General features: G+C 33.2%; 2 protein-coding genes across 16 annotated transcripts in view; one reads left to right on the forward strand and one right to left on the reverse strand.

Annotated features, from left to right (window-relative positions):
- The window catches only part of LOC106179218 (dedicator of cytokinesis protein 9), a 92,422-nt gene that overhangs the window by 52,456 nt on the left and 17,147 nt on the right, over positions 1 to 22,819 (forward strand). For 6 of the 15 annotated variants that reach the window (XM_086997671.1, XM_086997673.1, XM_086997680.1 and 3 more), the window contains 17 exons: positions 594 to 674; positions 1,935 to 2,024; positions 4,080 to 4,094; positions 7,164 to 7,342; positions 7,648 to 7,930; positions 12,993 to 13,131; positions 14,102 to 14,244; positions 14,568 to 14,634; positions 14,933 to 14,986; positions 15,516 to 15,533; positions 17,548 to 17,666; positions 17,920 to 18,035; positions 18,364 to 18,501; positions 18,825 to 18,881; positions 19,231 to 19,356; positions 19,690 to 19,803; positions 22,367 to 22,390. In XM_086997671.1, coding sequence (XP_086853797.1) covers positions 594 to 674; positions 1,935 to 2,024; positions 4,080 to 4,094; positions 7,164 to 7,342; positions 7,648 to 7,930; positions 12,993 to 13,131; positions 14,102 to 14,244; positions 14,568 to 14,634; positions 14,933 to 14,986; positions 15,516 to 15,533; positions 17,548 to 17,666; positions 17,920 to 18,035; positions 18,364 to 18,501; positions 18,825 to 18,881; positions 19,231 to 19,356; positions 19,690 to 19,803; positions 22,367 to 22,390 — 1,763 coding nt within the window. Of the gene's footprint in view, positions 1 to 593; positions 675 to 1,934; positions 2,025 to 4,079; positions 4,095 to 5,657; positions 5,679 to 7,163; positions 7,343 to 7,647; positions 7,931 to 12,992; positions 13,132 to 14,101; positions 14,245 to 14,567; positions 14,635 to 14,932; positions 14,987 to 15,515; positions 15,534 to 17,547; positions 17,667 to 17,919; positions 18,036 to 18,363; positions 18,502 to 18,824; positions 18,882 to 19,230; positions 19,357 to 19,689; positions 19,804 to 22,366; positions 22,391 to 22,614; positions 22,636 to 22,819 lie in introns of all 15 variants that reach the window. The other 9 variants (XM_086997676.1, XM_086997677.1, XM_086997672.1 and 6 more) reach the window with 8 other exon arrangements.
- Positions 9,699 to 11,710, reverse strand: LOC106179221 (E3 ubiquitin-protein ligase TRIM56-like). The gene is made up of 2 exons (XM_013562757.2): positions 11,252 to 11,710; positions 9,699 to 11,010 (listed from the first exon to the last, which is right to left on the reverse strand). Exons 1-2 carry the CDS (start codon positions 11,593 to 11,595, stop codon positions 10,182 to 10,184), a joined length of 1,173 nt encoding a protein of 390 aa, XP_013418211.2. The 5' UTR covers positions 11,596 to 11,710; the 3' UTR covers positions 9,699 to 10,181.

Here is a 22,819-nt window from a genome sequence, read left to right on the forward strand (position 1 = left end):
GGATTTTACATTTTTGAAATGATTCTATCATGGAAAGCTATTAGATTATTCATACTTTTGTAATCTTATTTGGGTGGTAGTTTCTTTCTTTGAAATGCGAAGACTACAGGGTTTTGCATGATAAATTATTCTTCTCAATAGAGCCATGTTGTTATATACTGTAGTTCAGAATGAACATGAAGACTGCATATTTACAATATATATATATATATATATATATATATATATATATATATACACACACACACACACACACACACACACACACACACACACACACAATACAGAAATGAAGGAACTATTTTACTCTGTTGTAAAAAGTCTTTTTTGGATGGTCTCTTAGCTTTAGTAAAAGGCCAGATCGGTCTTTAAAAGGTGTTTAAGGTTAAATAAGTAATTTTTATCTGGGATAATTTGTTGAAAGTTGGCAGCTGTTAAACAAGGTGCAGTTCACTTGTAACATGATAATCAGATGAATATATGTTCTATAGTATTACACTATTTTTTTCACCAATTTTGTGTATGAAAATTTATGACCTTTCGTGTTGGGGAATTCATTTAGATTTGTAATTTGTGTATTGCAATTCAAACAGCGGCCAGAGAAAAGCTACTGCCACATCCAGTAGTTCAAACTTCCATGCAAACATCTTCCTTTACCACGGCCAGCTCAAGAGGTAAACAGTTTCACCTATAGATGTCTCTGATGTAGGCTATGCTAGATATTGTATTTTTTTTATTATTATTATTATTATTATATTCTTTTTTTCACCAAGTTCGATGTTGTTTTAAGTCTGCCTGTATTAGTTCTTAGATGGTTGTTTCTGTAATAGGGAATGAATAGATAATTGTCGTGGCTTGTCTTGCAAATGTCAGTGCTACCCTCTTTTTTTTAATAAAATCACAATATAACATTAGTGCCCTAATAATAGGTGATTTACGTATTTGTCCATATGCAGACGAAAGAACACCACAGTGTTTGTTGTTATGCTTGTTTTTTAAATTATTTTAATTAAATTTAGTTACAGTGTGGTTAGATAGATAACTGAAATGGCATTATTTTCAGGTGCAAAATTATAATAACAAATTATATGTAGATAGAAAAGGGTTGAATCCCTAATTCTGAAAAAAAAAACATTTTATTTTTTAGCTTGTTTGATAAATTTAGCAGTGGTTGTTGTATCAGCAGTTCCATTTGTTCTGTAAACCAGTGTTTAATTGTTGTTCAATGGCATGATCTGTGTACATGATGGTCAGAGAACGACAAAATATGAATTTCAACCCTAATTTGAAGGTTGATTTACCTCCTATGGAGGAATCACAAACACAAGTGACTGTCAAGATTCCACATATATACATAACAACATCCAAATTCAAGTTTAATACATAACTTTTAGAATCTTGCATGTTTAGAATTATCAGGGTTTAAGCACGTTCAGGAGGCCTGTGATGGTAGGATATTAGATTTATATGGAGCATGCTTGTATATATGCTGATAATTACAGTATTTTTGATTTTAATCCCTTAAACCTAAAATATTGTCTCTTGATTTTGGCTTTTTTCCCCCTCACAAGCTTAAATATGCCCTTTGTGCCTTCCCAAAATTTCATCTTTGTTGTTGTTGTTGTTGTTTTTTTTTAAATGGTAGACTTGATACATTATTTATTGTGAACATAATTGATTTTGGAAGTGCATTTTAGAAGAAAAGTATTCTTTTTTGCTTCATTATAAGGTGACATTTTGAATTTTCATATTGTAGACTTGATAGAAATAGCGTCCTAATTTTACTAATTTTACTGAACTAATTTTGCATGGAACCGCAGTTTCCACATCAAAGTGAACAATCCTTTTTAGAGGATTGCTAGATTGGATTTGAAAATCATTGAGAGTTTGAAAGTAACCATTTTACAAAGTTTCATGCTGCCCGTTGGTCCTAGGTGGTCTTAGCCAGTATATAGGCTTTAGAGAAAGACTTATGTTTTGGGGCCATCAAGAACAGCCACAACCACAACAACCAGGGCAAAGTGGTAAGTCTCAACCAGCACAATGTGGTGTTGTCTCAACCAGCACAATGTGGTGTTGTCTCAACCAGCACAACGTGGTGTTGTCTCAAGCCGCACAATGTGGTGTTGTCTCAAGCAGCACAATGTGTTGTTGTCTCAACCAGCACAATGTGGTGTTGTCTCAACCAGCACAACGTGGTGTTGTCTCAACCAGCACAATGTGTTGTTGTCTCAACCAGCACAATGTGATGTTGTTTCAGCGATCACAATTTGCTGTTGTTTCATCCAACACAATGTGATATTGTCTCAACAAACACAATGTGGTGGTCTTAACCAATACATTGTGCTATTGCCTCAACCAGAACAATGTGGTATTGTCTCAACAAACACAATATGCTGTTGTCTCAACTAGTACAAATGTGTCTCACGAGAACGTTTGTTGTAAATGTTGCAAAAAATTATATTTGATGACGAGAAACCAGAATGAGGTAAAACATTAAGCCAGAAACACTAATTGAACTTGCTTGGTACATTTGTTCTTGTTGTTAGTGGTACTGAATACCATAACTGGATGTTGTTTAAATTGTTAATATTTGTGAAATGTGTCATGTTGTCCAAGTTGTCAGTGTTAAGATCATGTTTTGGCACAGCAAAAGAAAAAGGTAAACAAATGAAAAAGTATTATAAATGATTAATATTGAATAGTTAGATAAGAAAAAAAATCACAACCACTACAATCAGAGAGGAAAGGTAGGTCACAATTAGTCCCAAAGCACATTGTCTCACTTGTGATAATTTTGATCTGTTTATGATGTATGTTGTAACTCAATGTTGTGGTTCATGAATTATTTGAAGAAACAAAAATACAGTTTTTAGTTTATGGTAATGTTGTTATAATACCCAGTATATGTAGTAAAATATTGAAATGGTGCCAAAATCAAAGTTTTCAAGGCAAAAACATGTTTAATGAAATTGTATTTAAGAAGGAGAAAAACAGTTGATATAGTTTTAACAGTATTTGAGCAGAACCAGAATCTTATATTAGTAATGGTAAGTACCAAAGAACATGAGTTGTTTACATTCTTACCTTTTTTAACAACTTCTTACTTAGTCTCGTCTTCATCAGATTAGACTTTACCAACAGATTTCATGGTTTAAGATTGGTACATTAAGCCCCAATATACACTTACCCTTGTCTCAGCTGATGTTTAAAAAATAATTTTTGAATTTTACTTTGCTGTATTTGTCAGTAACATTTATATTGAATGTCTGTAGCAATGGTTACCTCTTTTCACAAAATGTTTCATTGTTTTTAGTAGCAGAAGTAGGTTCATAAATGCATTAGCATGAGAGATCAAATGTTATGAAGATTTTGCATTTAGAAGTGCACTGTGCATTTTGGGTACTAACACCCGTAAGTTGGGTTCAAATCAAGCTTGAGTTTTAGATTTATAATATGACATCCCAAACTCAGTTTTCCAGAATTGCCTTAAAACAACCTTTTCTAAAGTACAGGATTTTTTCATAGCTCTAACTGTTTAAAGTTAAATACAGTAACATACAGTTATAAAACCTTTTTCAGGTGTTTAACATTGATTGATGACTGCCAGTGAAACTTACTTCAGAATATATTTAGAAATAAAGAATTTGCACCAGCACATATAACTTTCTGTTTTCTGTGCATGGTTTACGTGTATTTACATAAGCCATCTTTATGTATGAAGCCCTGTTAAGACACTTTTTTTAATATAGATTTGATTTCTTTTATTTAGATATGAACACTGAAATGCCAGGACTTAATCCAGTTTCATGAAAACTACTGATTCTTTCATTATCATTGTTGTTGTTGTTATAAATATGCATGTTTGATAATATTTTAAACAATTATTTAACCTTTATTTCAGATCTTGTTATGTATATCATTGCACAAACAATATATATGAATAATTTAAATACAAACATTTCATTTGCTGTATCTTTTGATTTTTATTTGGTCTTAGATTCTAATTTATTTGTTTAGTTGCATGGCTAAAGAGAGTGCAACTGAATTTTGTTATTTTTGTTTTCTTCTTGCTACAGAAATTTCTGCAGAAGGTAAACATTTTGTTCTGTGGTGGGAAGTGTTATTTATGGTTTTAAAATCAATAATCTAAATGTTTGTGTCATTTACCTTTAATAATTTGGAGAAGATAATCTTACTTTTTTTCTCAGGTGTAAATAAACCCATTATTTCTGAGAATATTTCATGTACCTGACATTTTACATTCACTTTTATCACTGCAAAAAGAATGAAGTTTTTTTTAAATATGGATATTGATATATTATTTATTTATTTATTCCTTTTAATTATTTTGCAAAGTAAGATCTATCATCCAAGTTGTTAAAGGAAAAAATCTGCAGTATGCATATAAAGTTATAAGGACAGCTGTATGATTCAGCAGATCAGTTTTGCTTCCTTAGTCTATTGTAAAAAGACCACCACTGTTCAGTGTTATTCATTGCTAACCTTCCCTGCAGCTTTGCTGGGTGTCATTCTCCAACATGTTTTATGCAACACCGCATTAGCAATAATAGATATAATAGACTGCAATAAAAAATCCATTTTTTTCCTGGTGTTTTTTGTAACATAAAGCAGCTCCTGTACCCCCATTTGGAAGGTCTTAAATTTAAAGTATTTCTTCTTACTTTTTCTTTCAACCCAAAATCATGTCTTGGACTGGTTACAATCTTGACTTCTAAACCAGGAATTTGCAAACATAAAAAGTGATTGAAAATAGTAAGAGATGTGAAGTTGGTTCAAAACATAGTTTAAAGAGCCCTTATTTTTGTCACTCTCAGCACAAGATTAGGTATTACACCTAATACAATGCCCCAACAAGCTTCTAAGATACATGTCACATTTGACACAATGGCCCAACACCTAACACAATGATCCTTCATACTTCATAAGTATATGTCACACCTAACACAATGACCCTTCATGTTTCATAAATACATGTCACACCTAACACAATGACCTGTCATGCTTCATAAATTTATGTCACACCTAACACAATGACCCTTCATGTTTCATAAATAAATGTCACAAAGACTCACACCTAACACAATGATTCTTCATGCTTCATAAATATATGTCACACCTAACACAATGATTCTTCATGCTTCATAAATATATGTCACACCTAACACAATGATTCTTCATGCTTCATAAATATATGTCACACCTAACACAATGATCCGTCATGCTTCATAAATATATGTCACACCTAACACAATGACCATACACAGAACTGGTCCACTCTCTCTTTCTGGACTTAATTTGTCACTCCTAAGACAATGCCTCCTTCCAGACACAATGTTCCTAAAACACTTCCCAGATGTTGTGAAACACTTAATGAAATTGTCCAAATTCATCCCAGGTATGGCGTTTAACCAAACACAATGATCACACTTCCAATTTAGAAGTGCTGTTTAGCACTCAGCACATTGATAGAATAGCCACATCCCAAAATCAGTAGGAAGTACCATTAGAATTGTAGCATTGCTTAAGATTTTTTACAGTGTTGGCAAATGTTCTTATTCACATCAATTCAAATTTAATTATTTAGAAAACCACACAATTATTACCTTGCTTTGTTCTCTGTGCTTTTTGGTCAGGTCGTTTTGTTCCCTTGTACGGTACGTGCTCAGCTTTTATCAATGGGTTTGGGTGCAGATGTTCATGTTGATTTAGACCTTAGAGGGTACGGGGAAACAGCGGTATTGGTAGTGGTCCTAGTGTAACTGCATGTAGTGTTGGTTCCTGCTCACATTCAGTGTTTTTCCTTTTATTTTAAAAAAATTTTAGGAAATTAGAAATTGAACAAATTAAAGGAATTATGCTGATATCACAAAGGCGTTATTTAATTAATTCATTTTCATGAATCTCTATAGTAATTATCTTGCTGTAAGGAAGAGTGAGATGTTTGGTTTTATTGTTCAGACTTATTTTGGATTTAAACTTTTGTGAAATTGGGCCCAGGGATTGGGCTTTGATATATCATTAAAAATATGCAGTGCTTGTTAAAATGTGATAGGATTATATAAATTAACATGTATGAGTAGAACATGAAAGTAGCAATTTGTTATAATGATGCTATAATCATGGTTGTAGAAATTGACTTAGTATAAACATTTGTAATGTAGTCAATTAATCTGAAATAATCTTTAAAGTAAAACTAGTCAATTAACACATTGGGGTTTTAACTATTCTTCTCCAATGCAATGTCAGTGCTCCAATAACTTTGAACTGAAAAAAGGAAAAGGTCCACGTTCTGATGCATGAGCAAGATTAACATGGGGGATTTTGAAAGAACAGGAGATAAATATAGTTCTTTCATTTTGTTTTATTACATATAATGTGTCTATGTTAAATATGGTAATTTCTCACATATTCCAAGCATGCACTTACTCCAATAATTTACTTTTTTGTTTGATCATCTAAAATCACTCAAAAATGCAGATGTTCAAACTGAAAATCTATTCTTTTTCATAAAGGAACTTTAAAATCATTTGTTTTCTGTATTATTTCCAAAACTGTTTTTAGGAAATTTGAATCAATCATTTCTGTTTGGGTGAAATGAGAAATTGTTGTATGGGTTCATTACTTCCCAAGATTTCTAGGATATTATATGGTGGCAGTAAATATGAATGTTTTATATAAACCAATGAATGTTGTATTTTTATGAGATTTTCAGCTTTTTAAGATGAAATTATCCAGCTCTTTGGTTACAATACCGTTACTGAAACTTTAAGATCTTTTGATATTGTTTTGTTGTACTTTGTTGAGTTTTTTTATTGTACCTAGGCAAAGAAAAATATTACATGATATATGCCATTATCTTTTGCTCGTGATATATTTCTCATTTTCATGCTAAGACCTACAACTTCAGTCCTAAACATTAAACATTTTGAGCATGTTGACCAATTCATTTAACCAATTCATTTTATATCAATATGTATAAAAAATGTTTTTGAAAGGTTAAATTATAATATTGCACTGACTGTCATCATTTTCAACTGACAAATAATAAATGCTTGAAAGTAGAATTTTATTACTTAAAACAGACCATCACTTTGATTATAGTATTACATATTTTATCTGGGTGTCTCGTTCACTTTCAGATTTGAAACATGACTACACACTGTCCGAGGAGTTCTGTAAGAACCACTTTCTGATTGGTCTATTACTACAAGAGGTCAAGGCCGCTCTCAATGAGCATCAGCATACCAGAAGATATGCCATTGCTGTCCTGCGAAATTTATTGGCAAAACATTCTTTTGATGACAGATACTCATCAAAGGTAAATATAAGAATAAATTGAATTCATATAGTATTATCTGTTTTGGTTCTCCATCCTTAAATTACTTTTAATGTCTTTGCCATGCAATAATGAAATCCAATTCTAAGTTTCTGCTTTTGTTCATGATGACATTACCTTGATAAAATATCTATATTGTAAGGGAATAATTCAGAAAATAACTTTCACCATGACATTATCTGGAGTATCTTCAGCTAGTATATGCTTACTGTTTTTTGTTTCCATTGTTGTTTCCCATGTAAAATGAATACAATGGTATAATATTTAATTACATTAATATTTATAAGAATCACCAAGGACGAATAGCCACTCTCTATCTCCCCTTTATCACTGTGATCATCGAAAACAAACATCGCCTCATGGTAAGAGAGTCCCAGCATGCATCACCAATCACTCCAGTTGCAAATGGCGATGTTGGCCATCAGCAGCAGAATGTGGAACCCGAGACGCCATCAAAAACTGCCAACACCACTGCCAACACCACCAAGAGCAGTGGAGATACTGGAACGCCCTCGGGAAGTCTGAGGCTTAATCGAGACTCGCAGTTGTTGGCAATGATCGCAGGACAAAGTAAGTTATAAATTGGTGTCAACAATGCAGTGGTAGCCTTCATTATGGTAGCCAGGCTGGGCATTACAGTCTCTCTGCACCATGTTGAGAGGCCAAAAAACATCCACATTTCAGTATCTATGGTGCACAGGCAGCCTTTATCACAGAAGCCGGGCTGGGTTTTTCAGTCTCTGTCCAGTCTCACCATGCAGGGAGGCAGAAATGATTCTGATGCTCAGAAACCAGTGTTGTTTTTTGAAAATGATTCTGGCAACCAAAAACCAGTGTCAAATTTTCAGAAAATGTACTTGTCAAATAGAGACTAGAGAAAAGTGATTTTTGACGCTTAGAAATCAGAATCATTTTTTTTTTTCTGAAAGGAAAGGGGGGTGGATGGAAAGAAAGGCCAAGGAAGGCCATTGACAATATGTGTCTACCGCGACTGGGTACACTTGCTGTTAAGGTCAGGCTGGGTTTTATAGCAACAGTGACTGTTCGGTGTCATCGGCACAGAGGTAGACTTCACTGCAGAGGCTGGGCTGGGCATTAGTCTCTCTTTGCCATGCACAGAAGATATGAAATGGCTGCAGAACAAGATCTACATGTACCTCACACAGGTAGCTTTCACAGCGAAAGCTGAGCTGGGTATTATAGTCTGTCTCTGCCGTGCAGGGAGGACGAAACAAGTGCAGATTGGTGTCTGTGGTGCACAAGAAGTCTTTACTGCAGAAGCTGGTCTGGGTATTATGGTCTCTGTCTCCACCATGCACTGAGATCGAGATCACTGGTAATTGTAACATAATATAAAAAATTCACTAGGTGGGAGAAGACAATAATGTGTATGCCAGATTACGGGGTATAAAGGCGAGTTTGACATATCAGGAAGATTTCCCTTTTCTTGCCACTCTTAAATGCCTCTAAGTAACTTAAGTTACTAAAGAAGTCTGACCAAAAGTCATACATGGAGATTTTTAATATGCCATTGGATTTGACCTTTGATCTCAATTTTAAATTCAAATTGATAAGTAATAATGGGAAATTTCTATGAAAAATATATTTCTTTGTTCTGAATTTCAGACATTACATGAACTTAGGCTTTCAAATTAAATTGAGCAGTTACTCTTAAGGTCTCTTTTCATCTTCGTGAGTTAGGGGTAAATGGGTGCATTTTCATGGGAGAAACAGGTATTAGATGCTGAAGTTCAAACCTCTTATCTAATTCTGAAACTGTTAATGCTAGAGACCTCTTGTTTGTTGCATTTTGTAGAGCTTGTCAAATGTAACAGTAGGGGTGGTATCAGTTTCTCTTGTTTTTGATATGGTTTATAAGTTGCACTGTCAAAAAGTATAATGACATAATGTTCATGTCATAATGGTGAAAATGAAATTTGAAATTCTCCCAAACTGGAAGAAATATGCCCATTGTTATTATTGGACTTAAATAGGCAGTCTTACTGTGACCTTGGATTGGACCTTTGACATACTTTTCAGCATGAAATGTACTTTGCAAAAACTGGAAGAAATATGCCCATAGTTACAGTAACTATTGAACTTAGATTGGAAGTGGTATCTGGGCAAACATAACGTGACCTTGAATTTGACCTTAGACTACTTTTCCCTCAATTTTGTCATTAATTGTAATTTTGTACAAAAAAAAAGCAATCTTCAAAAAGACTACACAAACCTAAAGAAAAGTGACATAATGAACTATATTTTAGAGATAGAAGCAAGATTAGAGATAGAAGCAAGACATATTTTCAATTGGAAAAGTTTTTCAATGACCAAATTTTCAAGGACCACATTGTGGTAATTCACAAAGGCCACAAATAATCTAAAACTGATGAATGAACTTACATACCAACAGGCATAAAAGATATTATATTAATTAATCATAAACCAACCACCAACACATAACACTGTAATATTAAAACTATAGCCTATATTACAATTATTAATATATTAATATACAATTACAACTCTTGCAGATAAAACCATTAATTCCAAAAGCAACACATATTAAACATTTCAATCTACACTTGAATTTACCCTTTAACCTACTTCTCCCCATAAAATAATACTACCACATTCACCCAACCCTGCTTCTCCTGATAATACACACACACTTTCCTTTAAAGTTCAATATGCTTACTCCCGCTTGTGGTACAATATAATAAGAGGTGGTATTACCTCTCAGACCCTCTAGTTTACTTTGTTACAGTAAGCTACAAATATGTTTCCTGATGTGAAGGAATGCACCAGTTAAAATTGGATTTTATAATGAAGCAGCAAATGGGTCTTTTTCTTCAGAATGTTCCCAACAAGACTGTTCTTTGTCTTCTTGAAGGCAATTGTGCCACCAAAAAAGTGGATTGCCTGAATCTGGTTTGAAAAATACGTTTGCGTGTGCTTTGTGGTTTTTTCTCTGGTTAGTACATTTCTCATCCAGCAATTTGGTCTGATCATGTAGTTGTTTGTGAAAGCGCAGGATCTCACAGTCAGAACTGTACTGGAGTAGGTGCTCTGTAAATGAAGCTGTGCTTTTAATACAGCCATTGTTAAGAGTTGCCTCATCCAGTTCAGCTTTCAGTTTGTCTAGTTCAAGGGTAAAGTTGGCATCAACTTTGGCATGAAGTTTGGCTTGTTGAATTTTGATCGAAGCAATTCGTTTTTCGCAGTATTCGTCAATGTCTTGTTTTAAACATTTCTGGTTTTCATTGATGTTTGCTTCTTCGCTTTTTAATGCCTCAATTTCACTTATACAGTTTGGAAGAGAAGTTAACTGAAGTTGTTTCAAATCATCCAGAAGAATTATACGTTTTGCTTCAACAGCATCAGAAATGGACTGGCATGGATGCTTCATGTGGCACTGTTTAATCACTGTGCATAATTGGCAGATGGGTTCTTCGCAAGGCTCACAAAACAGCTTTACTTGCTCCTCTGGGTGGAGTCTGCAGAACACCATTTCTCTCTTCGCTATCTCTTTTACATATTGGCCACTCTGGAACTCTTCAGTGGTTATAACTAGGTGTTGTGATGATATTTTACTAGTGGAGTGATACTTTTTACACTGCTCGCACAACCACTCCTTGCAGTCGAGACACCTGCCATAACAATATGATAAACATGTATTTATTTATATATTCATTTATTTACTTGTTTATTCATTTATTGATTTTATGCATTCATTTATCATTGTGAGATAAAAGCTACACTAAGGTGGCATTGATATTTAAAGGAGTGGAAATGATAAGTTTTTTTTTTTGTGTGTGTGAATTACAACCATGCCTATACTGTAGTTGGTTATTTGGACTCGAGTGTTATCTGTTTACTTAAACTGCTCACCTGTGTGTTCCGTCAACAGTCTCCCCCAGTCGGAGACAGGAATCACAACTCAAGGGTTTCTCATCAGCGGCCAACACCTGGTCTTTAAGACTGGTGATATAAGTGCTGGGAGGAAATCCATCAGCTCCATTCTCAGGAAGGGTGGTGTCTCCTTGACAAACCGGACAGTTGAATTGACCCCCCTTTTCGGTGTTTCCTGTGTATGTCTTCAGGCACCCAAGGCAAAATATGTGCTGGCAGGGTAAGGCACGCGGGTCAGCAAAGAGTTCAAAACATATCGGACAGGAGAGAAAATCTCGACTGATTTTCTCTGCCAGTTTCAATGCAGATCCTCCGACTGCCATTTTAGATCCAACCAGAAATATTTTGGCTGGATTTGTCTGTTGTCTTTACACTAGGGGTTCAGCCTGCCAGTCTTGCTTGCGCAACCAGTGCGTATACCTGAGGTACGTGAGATTTTATATACATGCATGATTCAGGATCAGGAGGTGCGTTGTGTATTTACATTGATATTTATATCTTTTTTATCTGCAGAGGGATACTGGTGATTGTGCAATCATACTGCCATGCATTTTGAGTAAACATTCCAAGAATATTTTGAGTAAACATTCCAAAAAATATTTAACGATAAATGAGTAAGTTCTCAGAGACTACTGAAAGACGATACTGAAAGATGATATTGAAAGATATTGATACTATATTATAAGATACAATACTAAAGTGTCTTTTAAGATTTAAATTTAAAAAAAATTTAAATGAGATATAAAGGCACTACACAAAGATTGAAATTAAAACTTTTAGTTGATAAAATTTTAGAATGGCTTGATGTCTCTAGTACCCAGGGCTTTAAGCATGAAGATCTTAAAGTTTAAGTTTTGGCACTTCTGTACGTACTGATTGTTCTTTCTGTTTTGATAATTTAAGTTGGTGGGTTTTGTAGCCAGATTAGATGTCCCTCTTTATTTCACCATTTATTTAAACAGCTCATGATCATCATGCTTACATTGCATTGCTATGCCATTGTGATCAGGTTAATTGATTTGACTTACAGTGAAGAAATGTGATCATTTTTATTTTTCTTTCCCTTAATGAATATCTGCACGTATGCACAGTGTTTGGTACCTTCATGTATCAATTGACAACACTGTATAACAATGCAGTTTCAAAGTTTACCTGTTAAGTGGATCTTCACTAAGGACTTATCTCAGTAGTTGAACAAATGCCAGCTCAGCACGACTTTGGAAATTTCCACCATGTGTCCTGGTTCTCTATCAAAGTTCAAGTATCTTTTGTGTCCTCCACATATCTCATTTAGCAAATTATTCATGTTCTAATGTGATGTAAATGCAAAGTCTTGGTATGTGGTCCTCAGTGTTCAGAGTATATTGATCACCCACTGTGTCATCTATAGTGTTGAGTCTTTCATTATCAATCACATCAACCATAGTACTGACATTTTTGTATTGAATTTTATATCACCAGAGCAAAAACATTTTTAATCAACATAGTAAAAAATGGTCTTATTATGCACTTGATAATTTGCATCATCAAGCAAAATTTCTTAAATTGAAAAAAAATAATAAATTACACAATACTATCACAGCACGTTCAGTTCCATAGATACATGCAATTACTACTTTGAAGTGTTCATTATTCAATATATCCTATGTCATTGATGATATTTCAGAGAAAATCAGAATATTTTGAAAAATTTAATCGCACTGTATGTCTTTTTCTTCAGCGCCTGCGGCTATCAGTATATCTGACCCGTTGCCAGCCAACAGTGCCACTGCCTCTCTGGCCAGCAGTACGTCCAGTATCCAGTCCGCAGTGGCCGCAGCTGACTATAAGGAAAGCAAAGAAAAACCTAAAGCAGAAAGGTAAGCTGTTGTGATGATGTTTTACTTTTTAATTTTTTCTTAAATTTAATTATAGTGATTATAGTTCAATGTCATTTGTGTCAATTGCCTTATGTTTTATATATCCTGGGTTTAAATTTTTTAATTGTGACCTATTAAGATGGTTGTCAAAAAATAAATATGTGAGATTTAAAAAGGTTTACTGTAGGCTAAGTATGCAAAACAACATACTTCAAAAATTCAGCATAGGAAATGTTTCCAGCTTGCTTTGAGGCACTTAATGTCCAAGAATTTGTAATGTGACTCACATGACATGCCTTTATAAAATATAGATTCAGGAGATTTAGTTTTCGACGAAGCAGCAGTATGAGTTTGTAAGTAGGCAGGGAGTTGCTTTGTATTTTTCCTTTAAGTTATTTTAATGAGTATATTATTATTATTATTATTATTTTGTAAATTTTTTGAATTTTTGCATTGAACACCATTTGCAGTGTTTGAATTTTGAATATTAAAACAAAGATTTGACTGAATTAAATTTGGGTGAGCATTTGTATGATGTTATTTGCATCAAGGGTTTTTGTACATTAAAAGAATACTATTAGGTTTAAATATGCTAAATTTCCTACAATTGGCATATTTCCTACAATTTGGGAACCCAAAATATCTTTGGCCAAGATGGTCCCCTGGACATATTTTCTGACTTTTTCACTAAGTAGCGGTCTCATACCTGTGATAATATGTGTGCTTAAAAATAGAAAAGAAAAAGCATCTACATAAATTAAACAGTTGTAGTGTCAGTGAAAATGTTGTATAGCCAGTTTGTCAACAGTTCCTGCAAGTTGGTTACCAGTTCCCGTCTTTTCCATTCACTGGTCAACTCACTCTTACTCTTATTTTAGGTCCAAGTCAATTGGTCAACAGTTTCAGTTAGTTGGTCAACATTTCCAGTCATTTCCACTCACTGGTCATTTCTCTCTTTCTGTTTCTCCAGGTCCCAGTCAGTCGGTCAGCAGTCTCAGGGCGGTCAGTCCCTTGGCCAGTCCCCGTTCGGCGTGCGTCAGGACAAGCTGGACAGCACAGAGGTCAAGGATCTGCTGATGTGCTTCATGTACATTGTGAAAAATTTGCCAGAAGGTGGGTAGATTTTGGGCAAAATTTCAGAATTTTGGAACAATTCAGTGAAAATTTTGATTACGCTTTTCAAAAGATTTGTAATAATATATAAGATAAACATTTATTGTAGATAAAGATGAAATGGTTAATTGTTGCTTAAAAAGGAATTGACCAGGAGAGTTTAAAGATCTGAAGCAAAAATTCAAAACTGCAAAAAATATTTTTTGCATCAGATTATATAAGAATTAAACTCAGATTGTTTAAGGAATTGAACATTACAGATTTTTAAATATTGTATTTTCAATTCAAATTATTATTCATACCTAACTTTGTCATCATGCTAGATGTTCTTCTTGGTTGGTTTAACAACTCATCCGAGTACGACATCCTGGACTTCTTGAATGTTCTAGAGTAAGTGGGGCACATACATTACGTTAGTTATTTTGAATTATTCTAAAAGACCACCTGTAAGATCTGTGGCGCAATTTATATTATATATTTGTCAAATCCACTGCAAATATTCTATAATATGTTGATGGATAGTTCAAAAATAGTATCAAAACTTATAATGAGGTATTGTGGAGTATTCCTTTTCATCAACAGTTTTTCTATGAAATTGATTTTAAGAACAAATGTTAATGATATTTATGTATAATAATTATTTTAAGATGGTGTTAAAAAATTTTTTTGACATTGTGTTTTTTGTCAGGATTTGTATGCAGCAATTCAAGTACCTGGGGAGGAAAAAAATCTTTGCTTTGAGGTAAGTCAGTGCACGTGACTTTCACATGACAATCACATGACCACGTTGTGTTGGTATGCTGTACATTGTCATATAATTGACCTCATCTCCCCCCTCTCCAAAGCATAGAATGACGATTGGTATTCACACAACTAACTCTGGTACATGTATTTTTAGCACATATGAGTGCCATGTAGTTTCTTTATGTTGATTGTCTCATTAGGTGATCTGGAAAATATTTCTCGATTGCTGTAAAAGACTTCCAGTTTATCCAAAGGTCTATTGATTCAGTTTTTATTTATTTATTTATTTATTTATTTATTTATTTATTTATTTATTTATTTATTTATTTATATTGCAAAACATCATGGATAAGTATGATCTTAGAGTCTATATAAATTTGTAAGATCACTAATCAGTAATGGGCATGGACTTCTAAACACACGCAAATTGTAGTGGGTGTTAAGTCCGAAAAAAGACTTCAATTTATGTTATCAGTTTTATATCTGAAAAAGAGAAGTCGTCTTTATGGATTTCTTCTTATTTACAGCATGGAGGAGGATGAGAGGTATAAAGATATTTCTTTTAAAAATTTTACTGCTTCAAGTTTCTAAATTTCTGTCTTCAGCTGTTTTTCTCTGTTTTATGGTAAAGAAGATTGAATAGTTTTAGTGATATATTTGCAGAAGGAGAAACTTATAAGCAAAAAAATGTCTTAATGTAAAATTTAAATATTTTTACATGAGCATTGAGGATGATTCTTTTGATTTGATGAGATATTTTAAAAACAGTGGAGACTTTTAGAAACTTGCAAATAACAGTTCAAATGCATTACCTATGTCATCTGTCTCAAACCTTGTCTGTCTGTTGTCTGCAATTCTGGTAATGGCCAGTACGATTTCATATTGTAGATTTTTATTTTATTTTAAAAAGGTCATTTTTGTTACCTGATATGCAAGAATTCTTGATTTTTAAGCAAATTAATTTCAAGTTTTATTATTATTTTCAGAAAATATGTTGTAGCTTTGTATCCTGGCTTTAAATTTTTTTCTGTTCCCAAAATGTTTTTCATATCCTTTTGATCTTAAATAGACAAAATCACAAAATTGTTTCACAATTTGTGTTTATTCAGGAAATGATTTGTCAGTTTATTGTCTGTTGTGGAATGATTGAATATGACCAATAGATATTATTTGAATGTATTACAAATTGTCTTTTTGTTGGTGCTATATGTTGTTCTGTTGAGTTATCATAATGGCCTTGATATAACATTGAAGAATATATGAAACTGATGGCATAAAACATTTACTAGCTAGGCAAATATCAGCACTACATTTTAACCATTGATTTGTAGCCTTCAGAACTAAGGCTTAAGATGAGGGGATGAATTTCGTATGATATTCATTTCTATACCTAAATTCAAGTTAAATACTTACATTTCACAAATAAAAGGTGTGGAAGGCTTAGATTCCTCTAGATTATTAATTCACTACTTAAGGTTTTGCTTTGACAATTCATATAATATAGAAAACACTGAAATATATTTCTACAAAATCATTTAATGCTTATGCTTGGAAGGTGTAATCTTAAATTGCAAAATATAATATGCAGATGTGATGAAATGAATGAAAATGATGCATGGAAAGTATCAGAAATTATGATAAAATATAAATCCTTAAACTGGTGAGTTTTATGCAAACGGAACCCTATAATTTTGATTTTCATTCATTTAGATGCATCTGGGTCTCTAAGTGTAGTATGAGTGCATGCTTATACCTTTTAAATGTGCCTCAAACCATGTCACCAGCTGTTCTCTATATATTAAGTCTCTGAATTGTTTAAGGGTCCAGTGATTACTCACAATTTCCAGAATTAATTTATTCTTAAGGACTTATTATTATTGAACCCCCCCCCCCCCTCAAAAAGAAAATTCAGATACTGATTAGCAAAAAATTCTGTTTCTGATCTGTTTTCCAAGCAATGTCAAGAAAATTAAGATAAGCATCACATTAAGGAAATATTTGTTTATTTTAATCACATTGTGAGAAACTACCAAATTAGCACAGTTGGCCAATGTATCAGTTGTGTTAATTATGCATGTCAGTCAGTGTCATGGTTCTCTGAAAAAAAAAAAAGAATAATAATAAATTCAGTGTCCTACAAAGTTGTTACTGTCTCTGTATGTTGTTTTTGTTTATAGTGATCTGTAAAAAAGAACTTTTACAGAGGCTCAACTTGTTAACATTTCATTTTTATTTTTGTTCAAACAAATTTTGATTGTTTCCACATATTTTGTCAGTTGTTGATATTAAATGTTTTCCGAACATAGCTATTTTAGTTACTCAGAGATGAAAAAATGCCCTCACAGTGGATTTTGTGTCCATTTGCAGTAGATATTATTACGACTCATTCAATTTCAGGATTTTGGAATTAACCATGTTATTTTTATTTATTTATTTATTTATTTATTTATTTATTTATTTATTTATTATGAAATTATGACTGTCCATGAAGAATTATGTTTTCAAAGAAAGCCTTGTCACCAGATTCTGGTCATAAATTCTCTCATGTTCCATTCTCAGCATGATAGGCGACAGTCGAAAGGCGCTCACGATGCCAACTGGGCGGGGCAAAGGAGGTCTGATGATGCATGCCCGCGCAGCCAGTGCCTACGGGGAGGTCAGCATGGACGGGTTCAGCTGTAAGTGTGTTCACTTATATCAGTTACAAAGTCTTCTTACACTAATCCAATATTTGAAACCTGTTGAAAAAAGGCCTGCCCATGAAAAAGGCTGAAAAAACTTAAGCAAAAATATGTATAGTTTGTGTGTGTGATTGGCCAATTTAATGAACGCTTTACACTTTGACAACCTTAACACATTTGTGAACATATGCCCCATTATGACCTTGACCTTGTATGGTTAACCTTGACCTTCTGTTCTTATTTCCTCTAGCCCCCAGTGGTTCAGATGCTGATACTCTTTCCCGCGCCAATCAGGAGGCCAGCCTGGCTGTAGAGATAGGACTAACAGTACTGGATGTTATAACTCAGTACAGCCACCAGTTCAAGGTGGGGTTTGGTTCATATTTGCATTAAAAATATTAGTCTTAGTCCTGATGGTATATCTATTAGTGTATTCTTACAGATATGAATTGAATAGCTTATAAATCAAATTTTAAAGAGAGTTGCCTTGGTATTAAACTTCTGAACTTTGGTAAAGTATATGGTTCATTATAATTAGAAAAACTTAGGTTTTTCACTATATCCTAACTGAAATAATTTAATAAAAGTGACAGTACCAATTAATGATTGTTTCATCTTTTTATTATTTTTTCTCACAGTTTTGCAGTCTTTTATGATTTTTGTTTTTATATTTCAAATAATTTTTTCATTCCAGGCCCAGTTGGAGTTCAAAGATGGTGACAATACTGTGATGAGGAAGATATTCGATCTGTACATGATGTTCCTCCAAACCAGCCAATCAGAAGCCTTGCTCAAACATGCTTTTGCCGCTCTCAGGCTATTTGTTCATAAGGTAAGCATAGCTGAAATTAAGACATGAGCAGTAGTGAGAATAATATGTAAAAGTTGTTTTTTTCACAAAAATTCAACAATAAGATATGGTAATTTTAATCAAATTTGAACAATATTTTATCATATTTTTTGGAATGTTTTGCAGGCAATTAATTTTTTTCAATTAGTGTGTTTGGTTCCAATGTGCAGTGATTTTATAATAACTGAGATAAAATATTAATTTTGAAATTTTGTTTGAAAATTGTAAATAATAATTATAACCATAAAACTTATGTATCAAGAAAAAAAAGGTTAAGCTACAATGCTTTCCTCATTTTACTTCAGTTTCCAAAGGTGCTATTCAAGGGACATGCCATACTTTGCAGTAATATGTGTTATGAGGTAGGTAATAATGACACCTACATACACAGTAAGACATCTGTTAAATGAATAAAATCAATCAATTTTGTTGTCACTTATTAGTGAACTATTTTATGTGAAAATATTTTGTTTAAAATAATAATATATACATTTTTTCTTATATAAATTACAACCCAAAACTTGGTTATATATTTACAATACAAATTCAATGAAATATTGAACACCTGGAAATGTAGATTTGTAAATGATTAAATGACTTAAAGGAATTTAGAATTTAAAATGAGTATTTAATAGAAATGCATGCTGACATACATTAAGTACTAATTTAAGATTCAAAGTACAAATTATTTTATGCAAACTAAAATTTCAGCTGCTGAGAGGTTGCAACTCTCGCCTAAAGTCCACCAGAAATGAGTCCTGTGCTCTGTTATACCTTCTCATGAAGGCCAACTTTGAATTCATGAAGAGAAAGAGTTTCACAAGGGTGCATTTGCAGGTCAGTCAAATGCTAAATGATTGTGTTCGTTGAGAAACAATTGGCACAACCACATTGCTTTTGATGAGATAATTCAACAAATTCTTTTCTCTGTAGCATCAGGGTGAATGGGTGGTGTTTTGTGAACTAAATTTTGGAAACTTTTTGAATGAATTTAGAACCAAAGTTTCCCAAGCTTGGGTGCATAATACTCGTACATCCATTATTTTGCATCAAATACATGTTGGATTGTGAAACTAATATAAAGTGGGGAAAGGTTGTGTCCGTAATTTTTTGTGTCCGTAATATTGTTGTGTCCGTAACTTTACATGAGTATAATGATTCTATGTCCAGGTCATCATCAATGTGTCCCAACTCCTGGGAGAGGTAGTGGGGCTGGCAGGAACCAGGTTTCAGGAGAGTCTGTCCATCATCAACAGCTACGCCAACAGTGATAAGGCAATGCAGGTAAGAAGCCGCCATTTTACTTTTATGATCTCATTTCAGTTTTGCAGTATGTTAATTACTCTCAGTTTCACACAGCTCACATACACGTTTTAAAAATTCTCCATTTTATGTGTAATAGTTTTAAAGTTGCTAACAGATATGTACTCCCTGACACAAACATATGCATATGACACCTCCAAAACTTCATTTAAATATTTTATATTTAAAAAAAGCAACCTTGGTAAAATGATTAATCTAATTGGTTCAAAGTTATTGAACCATTACTGTATTCAGAGGTTCAGCAGGGGTGAGAGAAGGGGCCTTTTGCTTAGGACCCATTGCAATGTACTATATGATATAGCTTTCTCCTGAACTCGTTGATAATTTCAGCAATATTTTACCCCTTGCTATCCTCATTTCTGCTTTTGATGAATGAGGCTTGAAGCTATATATGTATGAAGTATTTTAAATATATTTGTTTTAAACTGATAAATTGACCAAGTTTGTTCAGTGCTATAAATACAATATAAACAGGTGCTTTGATTTAAAAAAGCTGTAAAAAAGATACTGTATAACAGCCTCTACATTACCATGTGGTTTGTCAAGATCAAATGATGTTCTATCCTAGATGGGACAGTCATGGTAGGAAAAAATTGTCAGTATCTGTTTTTAGGCATTTATATAACTAGTAGTATCTCTGCAACTGGTTTAAGAACAGGATCAAATATATTGTTTTAGGCTGCAATATCTGCTTATGGGGTATGTGATATTTAAGCATGTTCTCAAGAAGTTATTTCTGCAGATATTAGCCAAGCTTTCATTTCTTTCATTTCATTTTACTTGTGTCTACAAAAATATTTACACATTATACCCATGCCTCTTTAATGTGATTTAAAGATATTTGAAATTTTAGATTTTTTTAGTAATAAAGTTTTCCACATTTATTAGTGTGTGGGTAAACATGATCAGATTATAGTGTTTCTTTATGAGTCATGTTTCCTAAGATTTTACATCATATAATAGTAAAAAAAAAAAAGGTTACTTGCACATGATTTACAAAGGAAATCTTGTAAACTATTCAACCAGTTGGGGTCAGTCATGATTGCAAACAACAGAATCTGCACATGGGGTTTGCCATGATCAGATGATGAACCTCTGTATCTATGGCCCATGTTTCACCATGGTTTATGGCCATTACATCTCGTAGATTGTAGCAAGTGGTAGTTTCATATGGCAAGAGGTAAAGGTTAATATCTAAGAACTGTTATTGGGATCAAGATTAAGAGTGAAAAATGGCTGTAGGAATTGGAGTCCTGGTTTTTAAGCTCTCTTCTGGTGCAGGAGGAAGTGGTCCAGTTATTAGTGAAATTGGAGGGGTTTTTGGCCCTATCTAATAATGATTTTATTATGTTTTTCATCATTTTGAAATAAAAGAAGTAAAGAAAAAGGGGTCCTTGGCTTGTAAGCACACATATTAAAAGGAATATGATAACATTTATTTACTATAAAATCTGAAGCGGTGCAAATGATTTTTATACTGATACTTAATTAAACACCAAAAGACTTAATTAAACACCAAAAAAAATTTTAAAAAAAAACTGATATGGAATTTATCTATATTGTGGCTCCCTCAAGTGAACTTTACCAGTGCGTGATACCCTGCAGATATGAACATCAATCAACATAGTGACCTGTGAGATATTCACCGTAACCGCCTCAGATACCTGAGCAACTGCTTAGAAGATATAGAAATATTTTCTGCCTGGGTAGTGATAGATTTGTGCCAAAGAGAAAATGATACATCCAATATGGGAATTGAATGATGGCTAAGAATTTTTTATTTATTTATTCATTTATTTTTTTTGAAAATTAATATTTTGCAAATGTAAAGGTATAGTTTCTGCCTTCATGCATGCACATATCCCAGAATGCAGACTTGTAAATATTTAAGTATGCATGCTTGCACCTAGAAACACACACACACATGCACGCAAACATGTATATGCTTTCATATACAGACATATGCATAATTTGTACACAAGCTCAGTGAAATGCATTCCTTGTGTCTTTCCCTGTGCAGTGCATTTTGTTCAGCTACCACCAGCACATAGATGTATGTGTGTATGTATGTGGGTTATATTTATTGTGTACGGGATTGTATATCAGTCATTTACAGACATGTGCATGGCAAGCTTTGGCGAGGTGCTGTAAAACTTATAATTTTCATTTTTTTCTACACTGAAGTAGTTAAGTGAAGAACAATTTTTGTGAAAGAGATACTATAATTATGCTATCAGTGGCACAATTCTTCATTCTCATTAGTGTACATGTAACTTGAACAAATGAAGCTTTTTTCGGAAAATTGATAAACTGCAGGATTTAAAGGTTTTACAGTTGCCTCTCAAAGTATGTTACAAACGTGTACTCATATATATGTGCATTTAGTATTCGATATCAGCATGGTACACTGCTATAGACCTGAGAGTTGTTGAGACCTATTAAGTATACCAGTAAAACCTTATGCTGTTATACATATGTGCATGGATTTGATACCCAATTTTTTCTTTTTTGATTATGACGCCAGTTTTGGGCCAGACAAGAAAGACAGGTAAAAGGAGTTAGTGTGTTGACTCTAACACTTGATGTGTAAATATGTTTGCATTTTGTTGATTTTATTTTGTTTGACATTGACTGGAGATGCTTAATTTGGAGTTCCAGGAGAAACAGGTAAAATGTTTTATTTTTGTGATTCTATTTTTTTGTGTGTGTATTTTTACATCTTTTAACATTTTTGTTTTGTTTCACCGTTTATTTTTTACCACTTTATCCCAGGGCCCAATAGCAGTGAGGATGGTAAGATCAATTATTTTATTTTGTCTACTTCTGCACAGCACAACATAATAAAATCTCATTAATTGGTTAACTTCTATTTTTCATTCCTATCTAATAAATTACCAGCGAGGTATTTTTGAAGTACTCTCATTTGCATCTGTTCAAAATACAAATTCTTTTCTAACTTTTTTCCCAGTGCTTTTTC

This window comes from Lingula anatina, chromosome 10 (genome assembly GCF_051362555.1).
Source record: "Lingula anatina isolate TDL-2025a chromosome 10, LinAna3.0, whole genome shotgun sequence".
Taxonomy (NCBI): Eukaryota; Metazoa; Brachiopoda; class Lingulata; order Lingulida; family Lingulidae; genus Lingula; species Lingula anatina.